The sequence below is a fragment of the Gigantopelta aegis genome, chromosome 1 (genome assembly GCF_016097555.1).
Source record: "Gigantopelta aegis isolate Gae_Host chromosome 1, Gae_host_genome, whole genome shotgun sequence".
Lineage (NCBI taxonomy): Eukaryota > Metazoa > Mollusca > Gastropoda > Neomphalida > Peltospiridae > Gigantopelta > Gigantopelta aegis.
Genome location: NC_054699.1, coordinates 31,823,802 through 31,838,872, shown reverse-complemented (window position 1 = coordinate 31,838,872; position 15,071 = coordinate 31,823,802). Strand labels below are relative to the sequence as shown.

General features: G+C 38.3%; 1 protein-coding gene across 3 annotated transcripts; it reads left to right on the top strand.

The window, feature by feature from the left end:
* Nucleotides 1-1,237: 1,237 nt before the first annotated feature.
* Nucleotides 1,238-14,631, top strand: LOC121373785 (E3 ubiquitin/ISG15 ligase TRIM25-like). 3 transcript variants are annotated; one of them, XM_041500567.1, is made up of 6 exons: nucleotides 1,238-1,715; nucleotides 2,042-3,565; nucleotides 6,885-6,950; nucleotides 9,644-10,202; nucleotides 13,795-13,851; nucleotides 14,400-14,631. In XM_041500567.1, the coding sequence occupies exons 2-5, from the start codon at nucleotides 2,173-2,175 to the stop codon at nucleotides 13,814-13,816; spliced, it is 2,040 nt and encodes a 679-aa protein (XP_041356501.1). In that variant the 5' UTR covers nucleotides 1,238-1,715; nucleotides 2,042-2,172; the 3' UTR covers nucleotides 13,817-13,851; nucleotides 14,400-14,631. The 3 variants fall into 3 exon arrangements, with proteins under 3 accessions (XP_041356501.1, XP_041356491.1, XP_041356482.1); XM_041500557.1 differs by lacking the exon at nucleotides 14,400-14,631 and having other exon boundaries at nucleotides 13,795-14,392; XM_041500548.1 differs by lacking the exons at nucleotides 13,795-13,851; nucleotides 14,400-14,631 and having other exon boundaries at nucleotides 9,644-10,332.
* The last annotated feature ends 440 nt before the right edge of the window (nucleotides 14,632-15,071 follow it).

The following is a 15,071-nucleotide window of genomic DNA, read 5'->3' as shown; positions in this document are numbered from 1 at the left end:
GTAATAACACGTGATTCGTATCTAGGTCAGTGTCTCGTCATGTCACACTGCGGATTTTGTGAATGAATGAATGAATGTTTAACGACACCCCAGCACGAAAAACACATCGGCCACTGGGTGTCAAACTATGGTAATGGAAACAAACAAGGTGATGATCAACATCAATAGAAAAATTCAAGATATAAATAAAAACAGTGTAAAGAACTGTGCAAAAATAAAAATACAAATATCACAGACAGATACTGACTTTTATTCTGAACTTCAATTTGTGCTGTATTGGCCATTCTCGAAGAGAATGTTGCACCCCTGCACCACGGTGAGGTTACAGCACACGCAGGGGCGCGGATTTTGTGAAACCTGACCTCGTAATTTTCCGGAAAATGTACATGTCTGTTACCTGAAAGCTGTGTACTTGTATTGGCTGCAGAACACTCCGACATTCACAGGGGCTGTCGGCGTACAATCAGGGGCGGAACAGGTGTGTGTGATATCGTGAGTGATAACGTGTGTCCTACAACAACAGTGGCATCAAAAAAATAAATAATAAGAAGAAGAAGAAGAAGAAGAAGAAGAAGAAGAAAAGTTAACTGTTAATGAAACGAACAATAAACATTGTTTAACCAAATATAGAAAGTGTCAATCGGCAGGTTTCGAAACTACTGCACTGATTCGCAGAGATTGTTTCGTAAATAGAAGAACCTTAACCGGTAGTTAAGAATATGTAGTAATTTGTAAATTCACACACACACACACACACACACACACACACACACACACACATACGAACATACAATTTGTCATTGTTTCATATAGGTCGAGAAACACGTTATATACACTCCCCACACCCCACCTCCGGACTAATAGTTACGGACCTAACTGAACGGCAAACTCGCTGGCGTTTCAAAAGGAGGTCGGCAAGGTAATAGATTTGTCACGCACTGGTGATCTTAAAAGAAATTAAAATCTCACACAATACACTATGATACTGTAGTGACATAAATCACCTGTAACAACACATATAGCTTCTACAGGACATTACTATATAGCTCCTATATAGTACATATTCATTAAAACACGTTAAGCAATTATTTATATAATAAGGCTAAGCACTTTTCTGTCGAAACTGTCTTATTACCGCGTAGTGATATTAACGAGTGGTGCACAAACAGGTTTGTTATACGATGTAAGGTACTGGCGCAGGGATATTAACGGGTGTTTCACAAACATGTTTGATATACCAAGTAAGGTAGTGCTATTTCTAGGAAGAGCAAACGAGATTATTTCACCATCAAGAGATAGATAACGATTGCTGAGGGCTGACGGTGTAGCTGCGTGTGTGTGTTTTACTTATATTCACCAATCAACACGATAGCGTTGTCGTTGTAAACATTTTCCTTACATTCACAAAAAAACACGATGACGTTGTCGTTGTAAACATTTTGCTTACATTCAATAAGTAACATCGTGACGTTGCAAATGTTTTACTCTCTGTATCAAACAATATACGAGGATGCAGTTGTGGACATTCTACTCGTTATTGAGACGAATAGTGACGTTGTTGCCGTATAACAATATACGAGGATGCAGATATAGACATTCTACTCATTATTCAGACGAATAATGACGATGTTGCCGTGACCATTTTATTTCTTTTTACTATTGCGGAACATGATAAGGATGTTGGTGTGATGAGTTTTTGTTAGCGGTTCTATCAGGTAGGATAACACACTTTCTTTCTTTCTTGATGTGTGTGTTTTTTTGTGTTTTTTTATAATATCACAGAGCGGTGTTGGATGGATCAGTCAATGTGTTAAATGTCGGCATGTCATTGGCATAGTGTCATGAGGTTAGTACTAAAGGCCAGGTATACCCGAACGCATGTAATCGCACACATTCACAATCAAAATTTACAATGTTAACATATTATGTATTTATATGCAGGTATGGTTTAAATTATTGATTGTCGGGGAGTAAGTGATGTGCTTGTCAGTGGAATAAAAAACAACAACGTTACATTCACTAAATTAAATTTTTATTCCAGGTGATCATGAAGAAGCTAGACATTGCTAACATAGGTTATTAGAACGTGAAACATAGCCCCAGACAGCTGGCTGTATACACGTGAAATAATAATCCATTTTATCATTCAAGTGAATAACCTATTAACTGGACATGGCTGAAAGCGGTGCTGCTCAAATTCTGCAAATTCGTGATGAGTTCGTTACGTGTGAGATTTGTTTGGAGTATTTTGATGACCAGGACAAATCTCCACGTATCTTACCGTGCTTCCACAGTTTCTGCTGTCGCTGTCTGGAGTCGATTTGGGAGAAGTCACCAGCTGGAGTAAGATGTCCCAACTGTCGACAGGTTTGGCCTGTTCAGAAGAACATACCAGGAACATTTCCACAAAACAAGGTGTTGAGGAATTTAACTGAATATGTTAACATGAAAAGCAAGCTGGATGAAATTATGTGCAACGAGTGTCCAGACAGTGCCATGGCAACAGTACGTTGCCTGGACTGTCTGGAAAATATGTGCGATAGGTGCACAACATGCCATAAGAAATTTGTAATGTCGAAGCTTCACAGGACTGTTCTAATTGCCGAATATATGAACATGCCTCAACAAGAATTTTTCCAACAGACAGACATATGTAACACTCATCAAAACTTGAAGTTGGACCTTTTCTGCAGGGCATGTTCAGTCGCTGTATGTCCATCGTGCGCTCTTATCTCCCATAGAGATCATGGGATACTAAACCTCAAGGATGTCTACCAAGCAAAGAAAGATCAAGTCAGTGCAGTTTTATGCGATTTAGAAAAGTCGAAAGACACATCAGAAGGTTACAAATGCAAGCTTGTTGAACAGAATGAAGCACTAAGTGTTATGAAACAACAACTCATTCAAGATGTTGATGATTCTTATAACAAATGCATCACAATTCTGTCTGAGAAAAGACAACAATTAAAAGAACAAGTCATTTCTAACGTGGCCAAACAACAGGCTGACAGAAATCACAAATTGGAGACGCTAACTCTGACAAATGACAGAAAAAGTCAACACTCTCTTTACTGTCAACAAGCGATGTTGTATGCAAGAGCTGTTCAGTTTATAGAAATGTCTGGGGATCTGGAGAAGGAAACCAGGAGGCTGCTAGAAATACCTCAACTGTTGGATATGAAGATGGAGGAGGTGGATGTAGATCTGGATACCTTTGAACAGGTTTGTAAAATCGTGAAGAAACCTGCAATAGTGGTTGATATATCGAAGATAAAACCGTGTATTGAGGTAACGGATGCCAAGAAAGGCGAAGAATCCCGTGTGGTACAAGTTACACTGCTACCAAAGGAAACTAAAGCCGAAGATCAGAAAGAGATGTTAAAGGCAATGATTGAACCAGCCACTGAAATGAAGGGTGAGGAGAAACCGAAGACAGAACTGATTTCGTTTGGTGTGGGGAGCGTTACGTACAGACCAACGTGTACTGGACCTCACAGGTGTTTCATCAGTCTCAGTGGACAACAGTTGACTAATGATGGAATTGTATTTCACAGCAGAGACACAGGTAAGTTACTCCATAGTCTAGACAGAGTAGTTGTTTAAATTTATAACTAAATTAAAAGATGTGCACTTTTGTTGGTACTTATTGATATTATATGTAATGAAAATTATCCCACTATGCTTGTCATAATTTTGCAACAAATAATATGGATAATAACATACACTATGTTAGGCTGTAGGTGACTTCTCATAAATGATCTATTATAATCCCCGCAACAGGACAAGCAAATAACAAAAGTCTTCACATTCATGGTATCTTCAGTTGTTAGTGTCCTATACTTCGGTTCTAGCATGACTGTGTTCACGTCACAACATGTCCTATGCTTTGGTACTAGCTTGTCTGTGTTCACGTTCCAACAGGTCCTATACTTTGGTACTAGCCTGTCTGTGTTCACGTCCCGACATGTCCTATACTTTGATACTAGCTTGTCTGTGTTCACGTGCCAACATGCCGTTGTTGTATCTCCAGCTGTCCGTATTCTAGACTTTGGTGCTAATTGTCTTTGTGCTCATGTACCAACATGTCCTATACTGTAGGTAGTACTAGCTTCTCTATTTTCAAGTCCAAACATGTCATAGTTGGTCTTTCCTTCTCACGTTTTGAGCGAGCGGGGGGTATTGTAGTATTTACCTCACCACCCAGTCACCTCTTAAGATCATGGTCCCAACTCCTTTTTTAATACCGTATTTTAGTTAATTAGACGTTACCTGTCTACTGGATTTGTTTTAGAAATGTATGAGCAATGAGGACGTGGTGATTATCGAAAATAATATATATAGAATGGGATATAATCATATTATATTAATATTTTTAATTATTTGTCATATCATTTGAACTAATAATAATTATGAATTAATATTATATTATTATTACAAGCGTTTTATAATAATAATAATAACTGGTACTAACGGCCACATGTGTCTGACAGTCATGTCTGTATAACGGCCACTTGTACATAACGGACAACATAAATCCCCCACAAGGCATTTTCTTCTTTACTTTACCTGCATATAACAGCCACCTGTTTTATACGGCCAGCGACCACAATCTTTTCACACAAAATAATGGTTGAACCTGCTAAAACGGCCACGAATTTACAATGACCACTAAGTTGTCCAAAATGGACAGTTGAAGTTGCCATCACAATATATATACATGTTTTAACCTGTCCCAGTCACAATATAAAGTTATTGATTTACTCGAGTTCTAACAAGACAAGTACATACTTCAGTGCATCATTGGTCTTATTTGCATCTGATATCTGAATAGGGTCGGGCATTTAATTAGCAAGACGACTTGATATTGGTTGGAGAAAGGCTTACATTGAACTTACATATTAACACTGAAGGGTAATGTATTCAAAGGTGTGTGATTGCTGCTACTATGACAAGACGACTTGATATTGGTTGGAGAAAGGCTTACATTGAACGTACATATTAACACTGAAGGGTAATGTATTCAAAGGTGTGTGATTGCTGCTAGTCCGACAAGCAGTCCTAACAGTATGTCACGATGTTTGTTTAACCATTACACATAGGCAAGCTGGGCCTTTTGATAATATATAATGATTTCTTACCTGCGTGGCGTGCATTAATTTAACAGGCAACAGAATCCAGTGAAAAACATTTAAAAAAAAACGTTTTCAAAAGGTGTATAATAGAGTGTGTTTCAACAAAATGTATTAAGTTTATGCTTTGAATAAAACATTTATGTAGTAAATATTCAGTTTTCTTAAACTATTTTATGTGTTTTCCTTTGTCTGTATATAACAGTTGTCTGTATATACCTATATATCCTGTCCTGAATGTGCACGTTAACTCCTTTGCAAATTGCCAATCACCTATATAAGCAAGGGATCTTTTATATGCACACTCCCAGAGACAGGATAGCACATACCACGGCATTTGATATACCAATCGAGGTGTACATTGCTGAAATGAGAAATAGCTCAAGGCGCATTCACTAATCATTCTTTGGTTAAAGACGTCTACGATTACTATCTACTTCGTTTACATGTCATAAAATAAGTAGACTTGATTGTTCAAAAGTTAATCCTTCAATTTAATGACTAAAGGTAGTACTAAACCAAATAACTTCCGGCTGGGTCAAAGTTCGAGGTGCACCCAACTTTTGAAGTGAACACCACAAGTCCTGTGATTGGTTATAAATGTGAGTGTGTTGGTTGTAAAAAATAATAGTTTCATCTGGGTAAAAAATATATGCAATTTTATTTCATCTAGTACCAATGTGTCAAGTAGCCTTGTGCTTGAAACATGTATGGAGTACCTGTAAAAAAAAGGGTACTCGAATTTTGTTCGGAACTAGGGTATTCATAGACACTACCCGTTATCTCAGAAACGAGCAGCTTGACCCCCAATTTTTTCTGATTCACTTTAAGTGCTAGGGGTGGTAGTATTTATATCCGTGGCGTTTATGTCGATTGATACGCTGCAGGTAGGAGTTTGAGCCACATATGTTACTATTGTCGTCTATGGGATTTGATTTGGTAGTATACACCCTAAAGGCGTATTTGTAAAAGCAATACACGTCTACAGATGTAGATGTGACACTGTCAGCTTGCAGACCGGTGGCGCAGTGGTTAAGCCATCGGACTACAGGCTGGTAGGTACTGGGTTCGGATCCCAGTCGAGGCATGGGATTTTTAATCCAGATACTTACTCCAAATCCTGAGTGAGTGCTCCGCAAGGCTTTCTCTAATAAAAAAGTGTCAGAATGACCATGTGTTTGACGTCCAATAGCCGATGATAAGATAAAAAATCAATGTGCTCTAGTGGCGACATTAAATAAAACAAACTTTCTGTCAGCTTGCAACGGGACCAAGGACGCCAAATGGCTGTGTTTTACGGCAAATGTGTTCATGTAATGTCGTTGTAAAGGGGTGTTTTCAGACGTCGGATGCACGTCTGTTCCTAATTTGCTCTGTCGGTGTCGGAAGGAGTGAATTCCGGTGTAATGAACAGAATAGCATTGATGTACGTTTGTTACCGACAGTTTGTGGTCGGATGGTGTAAATGTCGCAGTAACGACGGTCATTGTAATATATATAAAAAGACATTTTATTAACATTTATTTGAGACAAAGTTTCCCGTTTCAACCTGTGTTCAATGATTAATACATCAAAGAAAGTGGTATGTGTTGTCCTGTCTACGGGGAAATGCTTTAAAGAGATCCTGTATTGGGTTTTTCTCTAAAGACTATGTCACAGAATTATCAAATGTTTGTTATCCTATAGCCAATCATTGATTATCAGATGTTGTCTAGTGATGCAATTAAACATTTAACATTTTGTTTTTAATTTCAGATGAGGATGTGATGAAAAAAATCCTCTTCGGTACTAGTGAGTCAGGACAATACAGAGAACTTCTTTGTAAGTAAGACCACGGGTTTCTGTATTATATGGTTAAATCAATGTGTGAATCTCATACTTTCAGTCTGTTAGAAGTAACCAAATTCCTTGTTACCGCTTGTCCATATTACCGGCTATTTGACAGTTGGTGTAACCGTGAAACTAGGCCTCAACAAGTGCAATGACTGTTCAGACGGAAGGTCCCCTGGACATTAAATGGTTTTAGGTCCTACCTGATCCATTGATGGAGAGCAACTATGTTGTCAGCAATCTCGGATTTCAGCAATAGTTGTCTGTCCTGCAACTTTCCAGCTACAAGAGATAACTAGAGAGGAAACGAATGAGAAAAAGCAAGTCACTAGGCATATACCTAGCGAAAAATAACTACGTGTGGGGGGTGGGGGGGGTGGGGGTTGTTGGGGGGGGTTGCAGTAAAATTCAGGGCACAGTGACAATGGTTTACTTTAAGTAAAACAAAACAATTGAAAAGGTCACGTTTGAACTAAAAAGGTCACTTTTAAACCCACACTATCAGTTTTAAAGTTACATTCTCTGGTTACCATATTATAACATCATGTACAAATGTGAAATACAAGCTCAAATGCACTTTTAAAAAAGTCGTGTGTGTTCGCTATGAACGGATATCGTCAAACGTATACGCTTGGTTCGTCGCCTGTGCCGCCATAGGTCAGCCTGTTGTCAGTTTCAGTTAACACGTGCGTTTACCGATTTCAAATTGTAGGGTTCGTCTCAAAAAAGTAAAAGAGAAATCTTGCGCTGTACGAAGAACGTTCGGTTGAGGATACGGTACTAGAGTCTTTAGTTAAAACCGGTTTGATCTTGACAACGTATTATCGACAGTCGTACCTTCCTATTTCAGAATTGTTATTGTATAAAGTGTTAGTAGAACGTTCAAAGTTTAGTTTGTATACTAGTAACACATTAATCATGTATATATTTTTAAAATAAAATATACTAAAGTAGACAATGAACGTTTTCACTTCTTAATTTTACGTGTTAAAGTCGACAAATTCAAATAAATATTATTTCGTTTGGAAAGGGTAAATTTGGGGGTGGGGGTTGTTTAACGACATCAAAGATAAAGCATATTGGTTTAATAATCATCCGACCCCATACAACCGTAAATAAAATGTGTTGAGAGCGTCGTTAAATAAAACATATCCTATCCTTCCTTCCATCTGCTGTTGGATGTCTAACATTTGGTAAATTTTACATATAATCTTAGAGAGGAATCGGGTGCATGTGCAGGGGGAGGGTATTGGAGGTCGAAACCCTTACTTGCCCAAGCTTAAAAAAATAGAAATGTATTTTTGGGGGGAGCATGGCCCCATATAAACTTCGCTCAACACAGTCTATAACCCCAACCCCGCTGAAATCCCTGCACACGCGCCTTGGAAACCCGCTAAAAATATTTTTTAGCAAGGTATCGTTTATATGTACCATCCCACAGACAGGATATCACATACCATGGTCGTTTTGTATACCCGCCGATGGGGATCGATCCTAGACTGACCGCACATTTAACCCGCCCCCCCCCCCCCCCCACCTTTTTAGGTCTAAGTAATGAATAAAAATAACATATAGTCTTGAAAAATATTTACGTAAATCGAACACAGTACCCTCTTCCTCTACCCCTAGAGCGTTACGTAATTAGTAACACCCCCTTACATGCAACGCGTATGCCAACAGCTGGCCACTGTCAAAATTTCAAGGCAAATCCCCCACTCACCGACCCCTGGAAAGGCGTTGTACCATACCTCTATGGATATAAATATTTTGGAGATAAACCGGGAAATTCTATACTTGTCATAAGCCAATGAAAACCGAGATCGGTACGAGCCCGTCAAAAGTGTCCCACTTTAAAAAAAACTGGCTTTGGTTTTGACTTGGATAAGCCAGCGTAGTGACACCAATGCGGAGTGCGGCGTCATATATGCAGCAAACGTAATTGGATTTTCTGTTCTATATGCTTAAATAATAAAAATATTCCAGGTAATGTAGTTTTAAACTAAAGAGGTCAATTTCAAACTCAAAATACTACTTTTAAACTAAAAATGGTAATTTGAACTAGTTTTAGTTGGAGGAGCCAACTGCTAGGTACATACGTACACAGATACAGCTGAGAGAGCGAGAGAGAGAGAGAGAGAGAGCGAGATAGAGATAGATAGAGAGAGAGAGAGAGAGAGAGAGAGAGAGAGAGAGAGAGAGAGAGAGAGAGAGAGAGAGAGAGAGAGAGAGAGAGAGTATCAGACCCGTGGTGAGCGAGTTAGTCTTTATATCTTTAGTCTTTGCTCTACTGGCCCTATAGTATCTGCCTCCCCCTCCCCCCCCCCCCCCCCCCCCCCCGCCCCGCCTACACACACAAAATGTGTTATATAATTTGTCACGGGAAACAAATGATATAAACATATCCTGATATATCCTGATATATATATATATATATATATATATGTGTGTGTGTGTGTGTGTGTGTGTGTGTGTGTGTGTGTGTGTGTGTGTGTGTGTGTTCTACATGAAATGTGTCTAATCAAACATAACTACTATCAATTCTAGGAATTATACACAAATACTTACATAAAATATATTGCGTAATCCGTGGGACATTGTTAACGTTTAACCTGTTTAGCATAAAGTTAAGAATAACATACGATGTACATATTGTTTATTCATCTTTTTTACGTCCCTTCTCACAGTACCAACTGTAGAGTTTGACCGGAAGACTATCAACAGGAAGATATGTAGTATTAACGAATCTGGAATTCTGGTGAACAAAATTTCAGCAACATCAACTTCTGACCAGACTTCCAGTCTGCAGCGTTTCTGTGGGGTGACTGCCAGAACGTGCATTCCACGGCGAGGAATCTCTTACTGGGAGACGGAAGTGGACTGCATGGTACTAGAATCGGCAGGATTAAACAACGCGGCAGCAGCAGCAGTCGGTGTTTGTATGGACGGACACTGTGACGATGCACTAGGGATTTGGAACAACACACATGCTTGGTGTGTCTGTGTGTTCAGCTGTCCATCTCACAACAGTCTCTGTTTACTTGTTGTGTCACGTGGAGAGGCCCTGGATCACAGTCCTGTGACAGGTTTTAAACACGACACACGACTCACTGTCACACTCGGACTGTTAGTAGACTCAGACAACGCCACTCTCCGCGTTATCCGCGTTGACGACAACACAGTTTTACACTCAGTCCCAAACATCGACGTGTCAGGGCCGCTAATGCCTATGTTTCGTGTTGGCAGGTCTGAATATTTTGATGTTAAAATGAAAATATCATCTGGCCGAGATCTTTCAGTAAACCGTGAACTGTTGGTCCTACTCTCGAGTTTAATTAAATAGTCAAAATGGGAGCAAGTCATCCAAATAGTTAAATTTAAAGTTTGTTTTGTTTAACGACACCATTAGAGCACATTGATTAATTTCTCATCGGCTATTGGATGTCAAACAATTTTGACACGTAGTCAGTCGTCCAAATAGTAACCTCATGTTCTGACGTTTAATAGAGTTTGCTCGTTTATCTCGCGAACCAGGCTCAGTAGTCATCGGACTGGTAGATTCCCGAATCGTATAGGAAAATATTTAATTTGAAAACAAGAATTAGCTTTGGCGTCGGAAGCTGGGGACCAGAATGGTAGTGGTGTCCAAACTCTAAAGTCTATGCAGTCTCCCCAGTTAAAAGGTGAATTGATATACAGCTGAACCCCCAACCCCAGTGGCTGGCCTCTTCCGACTCCTTTAGGTTACGTATTTATGTTAAAATTATTATGTTCATTCTTCATTGCACGTACTATTAAGAAATAGCCTGGCAACTTGAAACTCAGTTTTGGAAGAAAACCCAATGCATTTTCTCAGGGATCTTGTATATGCACATTCCCACCGACAGGACAACACATATCACGGTCTTAAATATACCAGAAACATTGTACATTCCCACAGACAGGACAACACATATCACGGTCTTAAATATACCAGAAACATTGTACATTCCCACAGACAGGCAACACATATCACGGTCTTAAATATACCAGAAACATTGTACATTCCCACCGACAGGACAACACATATCACGGTCTTAAATATACTAGAAACATTGTACATTCCCACAGACAGGACAACACATATCACGGTCTTAAATATACTAGAAACATTGTACATTCCCACCGACAGGACAACACATATCACGGTCTTAAATATACCAGAAACATTGTACATTCCCACAGACAGGACAACACATATCACGGTCTTAAATATACCAGAAACATTGTACATTCCCACAGACAGGACAACACATATCACGGTCTTAAATATACCAGAAACATTGTACATGGATATATGGGGCCAAATTTACGATGTCTGTTTTTCTTAAACGCAGGTGTTTAAGCATAGTAAATGTATGTAGTTACACGTCTGTAAGACATAGACAGGTGTTTAAGCATAGTAGATGTATGTAGTTACACGCCTGTAAGACATAAACAGGTGTTTAAGAATTGTAAATGTATATAGTTACACGCCTGTAAGACATAAACAGGTGTTTAAGAATTGTAAATGTATATAGTTACACGCCTGTAAGACATAAACATGTGTTTAAACATAGTAGATGTATGTAGTTACACGCCTGTAAGACATAAACAGGTGTTTAAGATAGTAGATGTATGTAGTTACACGCCTGTAAGATATAAACAGGTGTTTAAGTATAGTAAATGTATGTAGTTACTCGCCTGTAAGTCTAAAACAGGTGTTTAAGCTATGTAAATGTATGTAGTTACATGCTTGTAAGTCTAAAACAGGTGGTTAAGCTATCTAAATGTATGTAGTTACACGGCTGCAAGTCTAAAACAGGCTGTGTAAATTCGGCCCATTGTGTTTAATTTATGTGTATATATGTGGATGTGTTGTAAAACGTAAGACGATACAAACTTGAGCTCAATAGCGAATCTTAAAAAGAGTAAACATTAATACTTGTCCTGGGCAGACAGTCCAGGTAGTCCAGCTAGCCCAGGACAGCGTGCTTGATCATTTGACGAAACTTATAAAAAACTTGTTAATATGAAATTAACTCGCGCTGTAGTATCATGATTAGGCGCGAGCTCATGCAGGTTTCCGGTGTTGAACCCGCACCCCTCCACACAGACAGTCACACATATGGTAATTTGTATAAATATATACTGTCAGGATTATCCTGTCGGGACCCCATTGGAATCTCTCTCGCAATATTCTAGACCCCACTACTGAATACATTCCTATAGGTGTGTCTGACGATAACGTGTATAAAATGTATGTATGGACGCTGTTTAAACAGACATAATACAGAAAGGCGACATAGACTGAACATTATGTTTTTCACAAAAACTGTTATAACGTCAGAAAAAGTCTAACATCCCACGGAAACCGAATTATTACGTCTGTCCCAATTTTATGACTTTATATCAAATGTTGAATCCCGCCACAGATTAAGAAAGTCGCCTGAAAAATTTATGTCTGAAATGTCTGAAAATTAAAGTTACTTGTGCTTTCATATTCAAAATAAAATAATTTATTGTATTCAGTTACTATTTTGTTCTGTTGCTGCACATTTACTTTAGCATGTCATTAAAATGCTACGTCTACGTGCTACTGAATTATTTGTGTTAAGCCAATTGTTACAAACGATAAATCTTGCGTAGTATAAATATCACGAACAAATGAAAAAGTGTCGGATCCTTTTTTCAATGTTTTCCTTTGTAAAACATTAATATTATTTGAATTTGAATTTAATGGCTAAGCTAACTAATGTTTTACCAAGAGGATGAAATTATCTATCACCATATCGCCATCATAACGATTATAAAATATATGCACGTTATTTGTATATCTTTAAAAATGTGTTATACCACTTTGGAACACTCGAACGCTGGATATAAACATATATGATTTTCACAAACTTTCTTATAACGTATGAAAAAGTTGAAAATGCTACGAATACTGAATTATGATATTCCTCCTAATTATGTGATACCGTACCAAACCTTGAATTTCGGCTCAGCTAAGCAAAGTCGTCTTTTTGTCTGAAGAAGTCAGTTATTTATGCTTCCACATTAAGAATAACTTTAATTTTTACATGCCGTTGTTCTACAATGTACATTGGTAACAGTGAGTGAAATGTGTGAGGTCCATGTAAATATTATAACGTACACCTTTCACTAATGTGTTTTATTCTGTACATAACTGTTTATTTTACCTTTAATGTTTTATTCGTTTACTAGATTTTCCCGTATAGAATATATTATACGGGCAACGCCCAAGTGATGTTTCCCGCTAACCATGGGGGCGAATTGTCCGTGCGGGTGGTTAGACCAATCGGTATAGTTTATTGTGTAGTGGTCACTGTTTTATGATCACGTGACAGACACTACTGTACATTTTTTCAAGACGTTCTTTTCACTGCTCCGCTTCACGACTTTCTATTTCTACTTCGTTTCTTGTATCATTTCCACTGCACACATTAAGGTATGACTAACAAGCATGTTTTAATGTTATTATAATATAAAATAGTATTTATAACAAGTACGTAATTTTATATACATTAAAGAGTTTTGATTAAAAGCTAGTAAACATGTTATAATTAAAAAATGGTAAAGTTGTTTAGTAAGCTTAGTAATTAATATACAAACTAACTACAGTTATATAATGTTTCTATTTATAATAAAAACTCATATTTTAAAGTAATATATATGTATAAGTTATTTTCTTAGTTAATTGTGTATTAAAAATGTATAGTTAACGTATCTTATCATGGCAGCCATATTGGAATAATTGTATTTACATGCTAACTTATGTCATTTTATTTGTTTCTAGGCTGGAACTATGTAACAACTAATATTCCAGTTACTGACCATTTTGCCCATAGCAAAGGTGTGTAGTGTAATGTAGTGTAATGTATTTGTATTGTGTGTGGTATTTGTTGTATAACGCACGTGCATGGTATGCCGCACGTACGTTTCTTGAGCGTCTGACCAGTGCATTTTAATCGTATGTGTGTTGTATAAAAGATGATTGTATTGTGTGTGGTGTATTCCATCACTGGAGATTGATATATTGAAATATTGGTGTAGTAAATAAGTATTTCCATATTTGACAGATCGGTTAATTATTAAATATAAATATAACGAATGCCTTTCCAATTAAGCGTTACGCATTTTATTTACATGTAGAAGTAAATGTGTATTTTATTTTGACAGCAAGTACGTTAACGGAAGTGACGTTGATAATGGATTGCCTGTATAATTACTCAGGTTTTTAATAAAGGCAGATCATGTTGTACATGTTATTTATATTCCTTGGTATAATTCAATCATATTTGAATTATGAATTATGTTTATGACTGAATTTTGATTGAATGTTTTGTGTGTATTATAACTATTTAAGCCTGTTATATTTATTATTGTCTATTGTCTTTACAGGGTCGTTTATTTCGTTTTGTCTTTGCTGCGTGTGTGCGGAAGTTCAATCCATGTTCCCTTTGTAAATACACTGTGAACCCTTCCGGTGACTCGTGTTTGTCGTCAATGAGAGGACCGGCCTCGGTGGCGTCGTGGTTACGTCATCGGTATACAGGCTGGTAGGTACAGGGTTCGGATCCCAGTCGAGGCTTGGGATTTTTAATCCAGATACCGACTCCAAACCCTAAGTGAGTGCTCCGCAAGGCTCAGTGGGTAGGTGTAAACCACTTGCACCGACCAGTGATCCATAACTGGTTCAACAAAGGCCATGGTTTGTGCTATCCTGCCTGTGGGAAGCGCAAATAAAAGATCCCTTGCTGCTAATCGGAAAGAGTAGCCCATGTAGTGGCGACAGCGGGTTTCCTGTCAACGGGGATAGTTGCCCCTTAGAAACCGAGGCCGGTTAATGTTCGAGAATACCAAACGGTATTATTAACCAATCGGAGGGACGGGACGTAGCCCAGTGGTAAAGCGCTCGCTTTATGCATGGTTGGTTTGGGATCGATCCCCGTTGGTGGACCCATTGGGTTAATTCTCGTTCCAGCCGGTGCATCACGACTGGTATATCAAAGGCCGTGGTATGTGCTATCCTGTCTGTGGGATGGTGCATATCAAATACCTATTGCTACTAAT

Coding starts and splice junctions, on each gene's coding strand:
- LOC121373785 (XM_041500548.1), top strand. CDS start 2,173: ATGGCTGAAAGCGGTGCTGCTCAAATTCTGCAAATTCGTGATGAGTTC. Junction 3,566..6,884: donor ATTTCACAGCAGAGACACAG/GTAAGTTACTCC, acceptor TTTTAATTTCAG/ATGAGGATGTGATGAAAAAA. Junction 6,951..9,643: donor ACAATACAGAGAACTTCTTT/GTAAGTAAGACC, acceptor CCCTTCTCACAG/TACCAACTGTAGAGTTTGAC.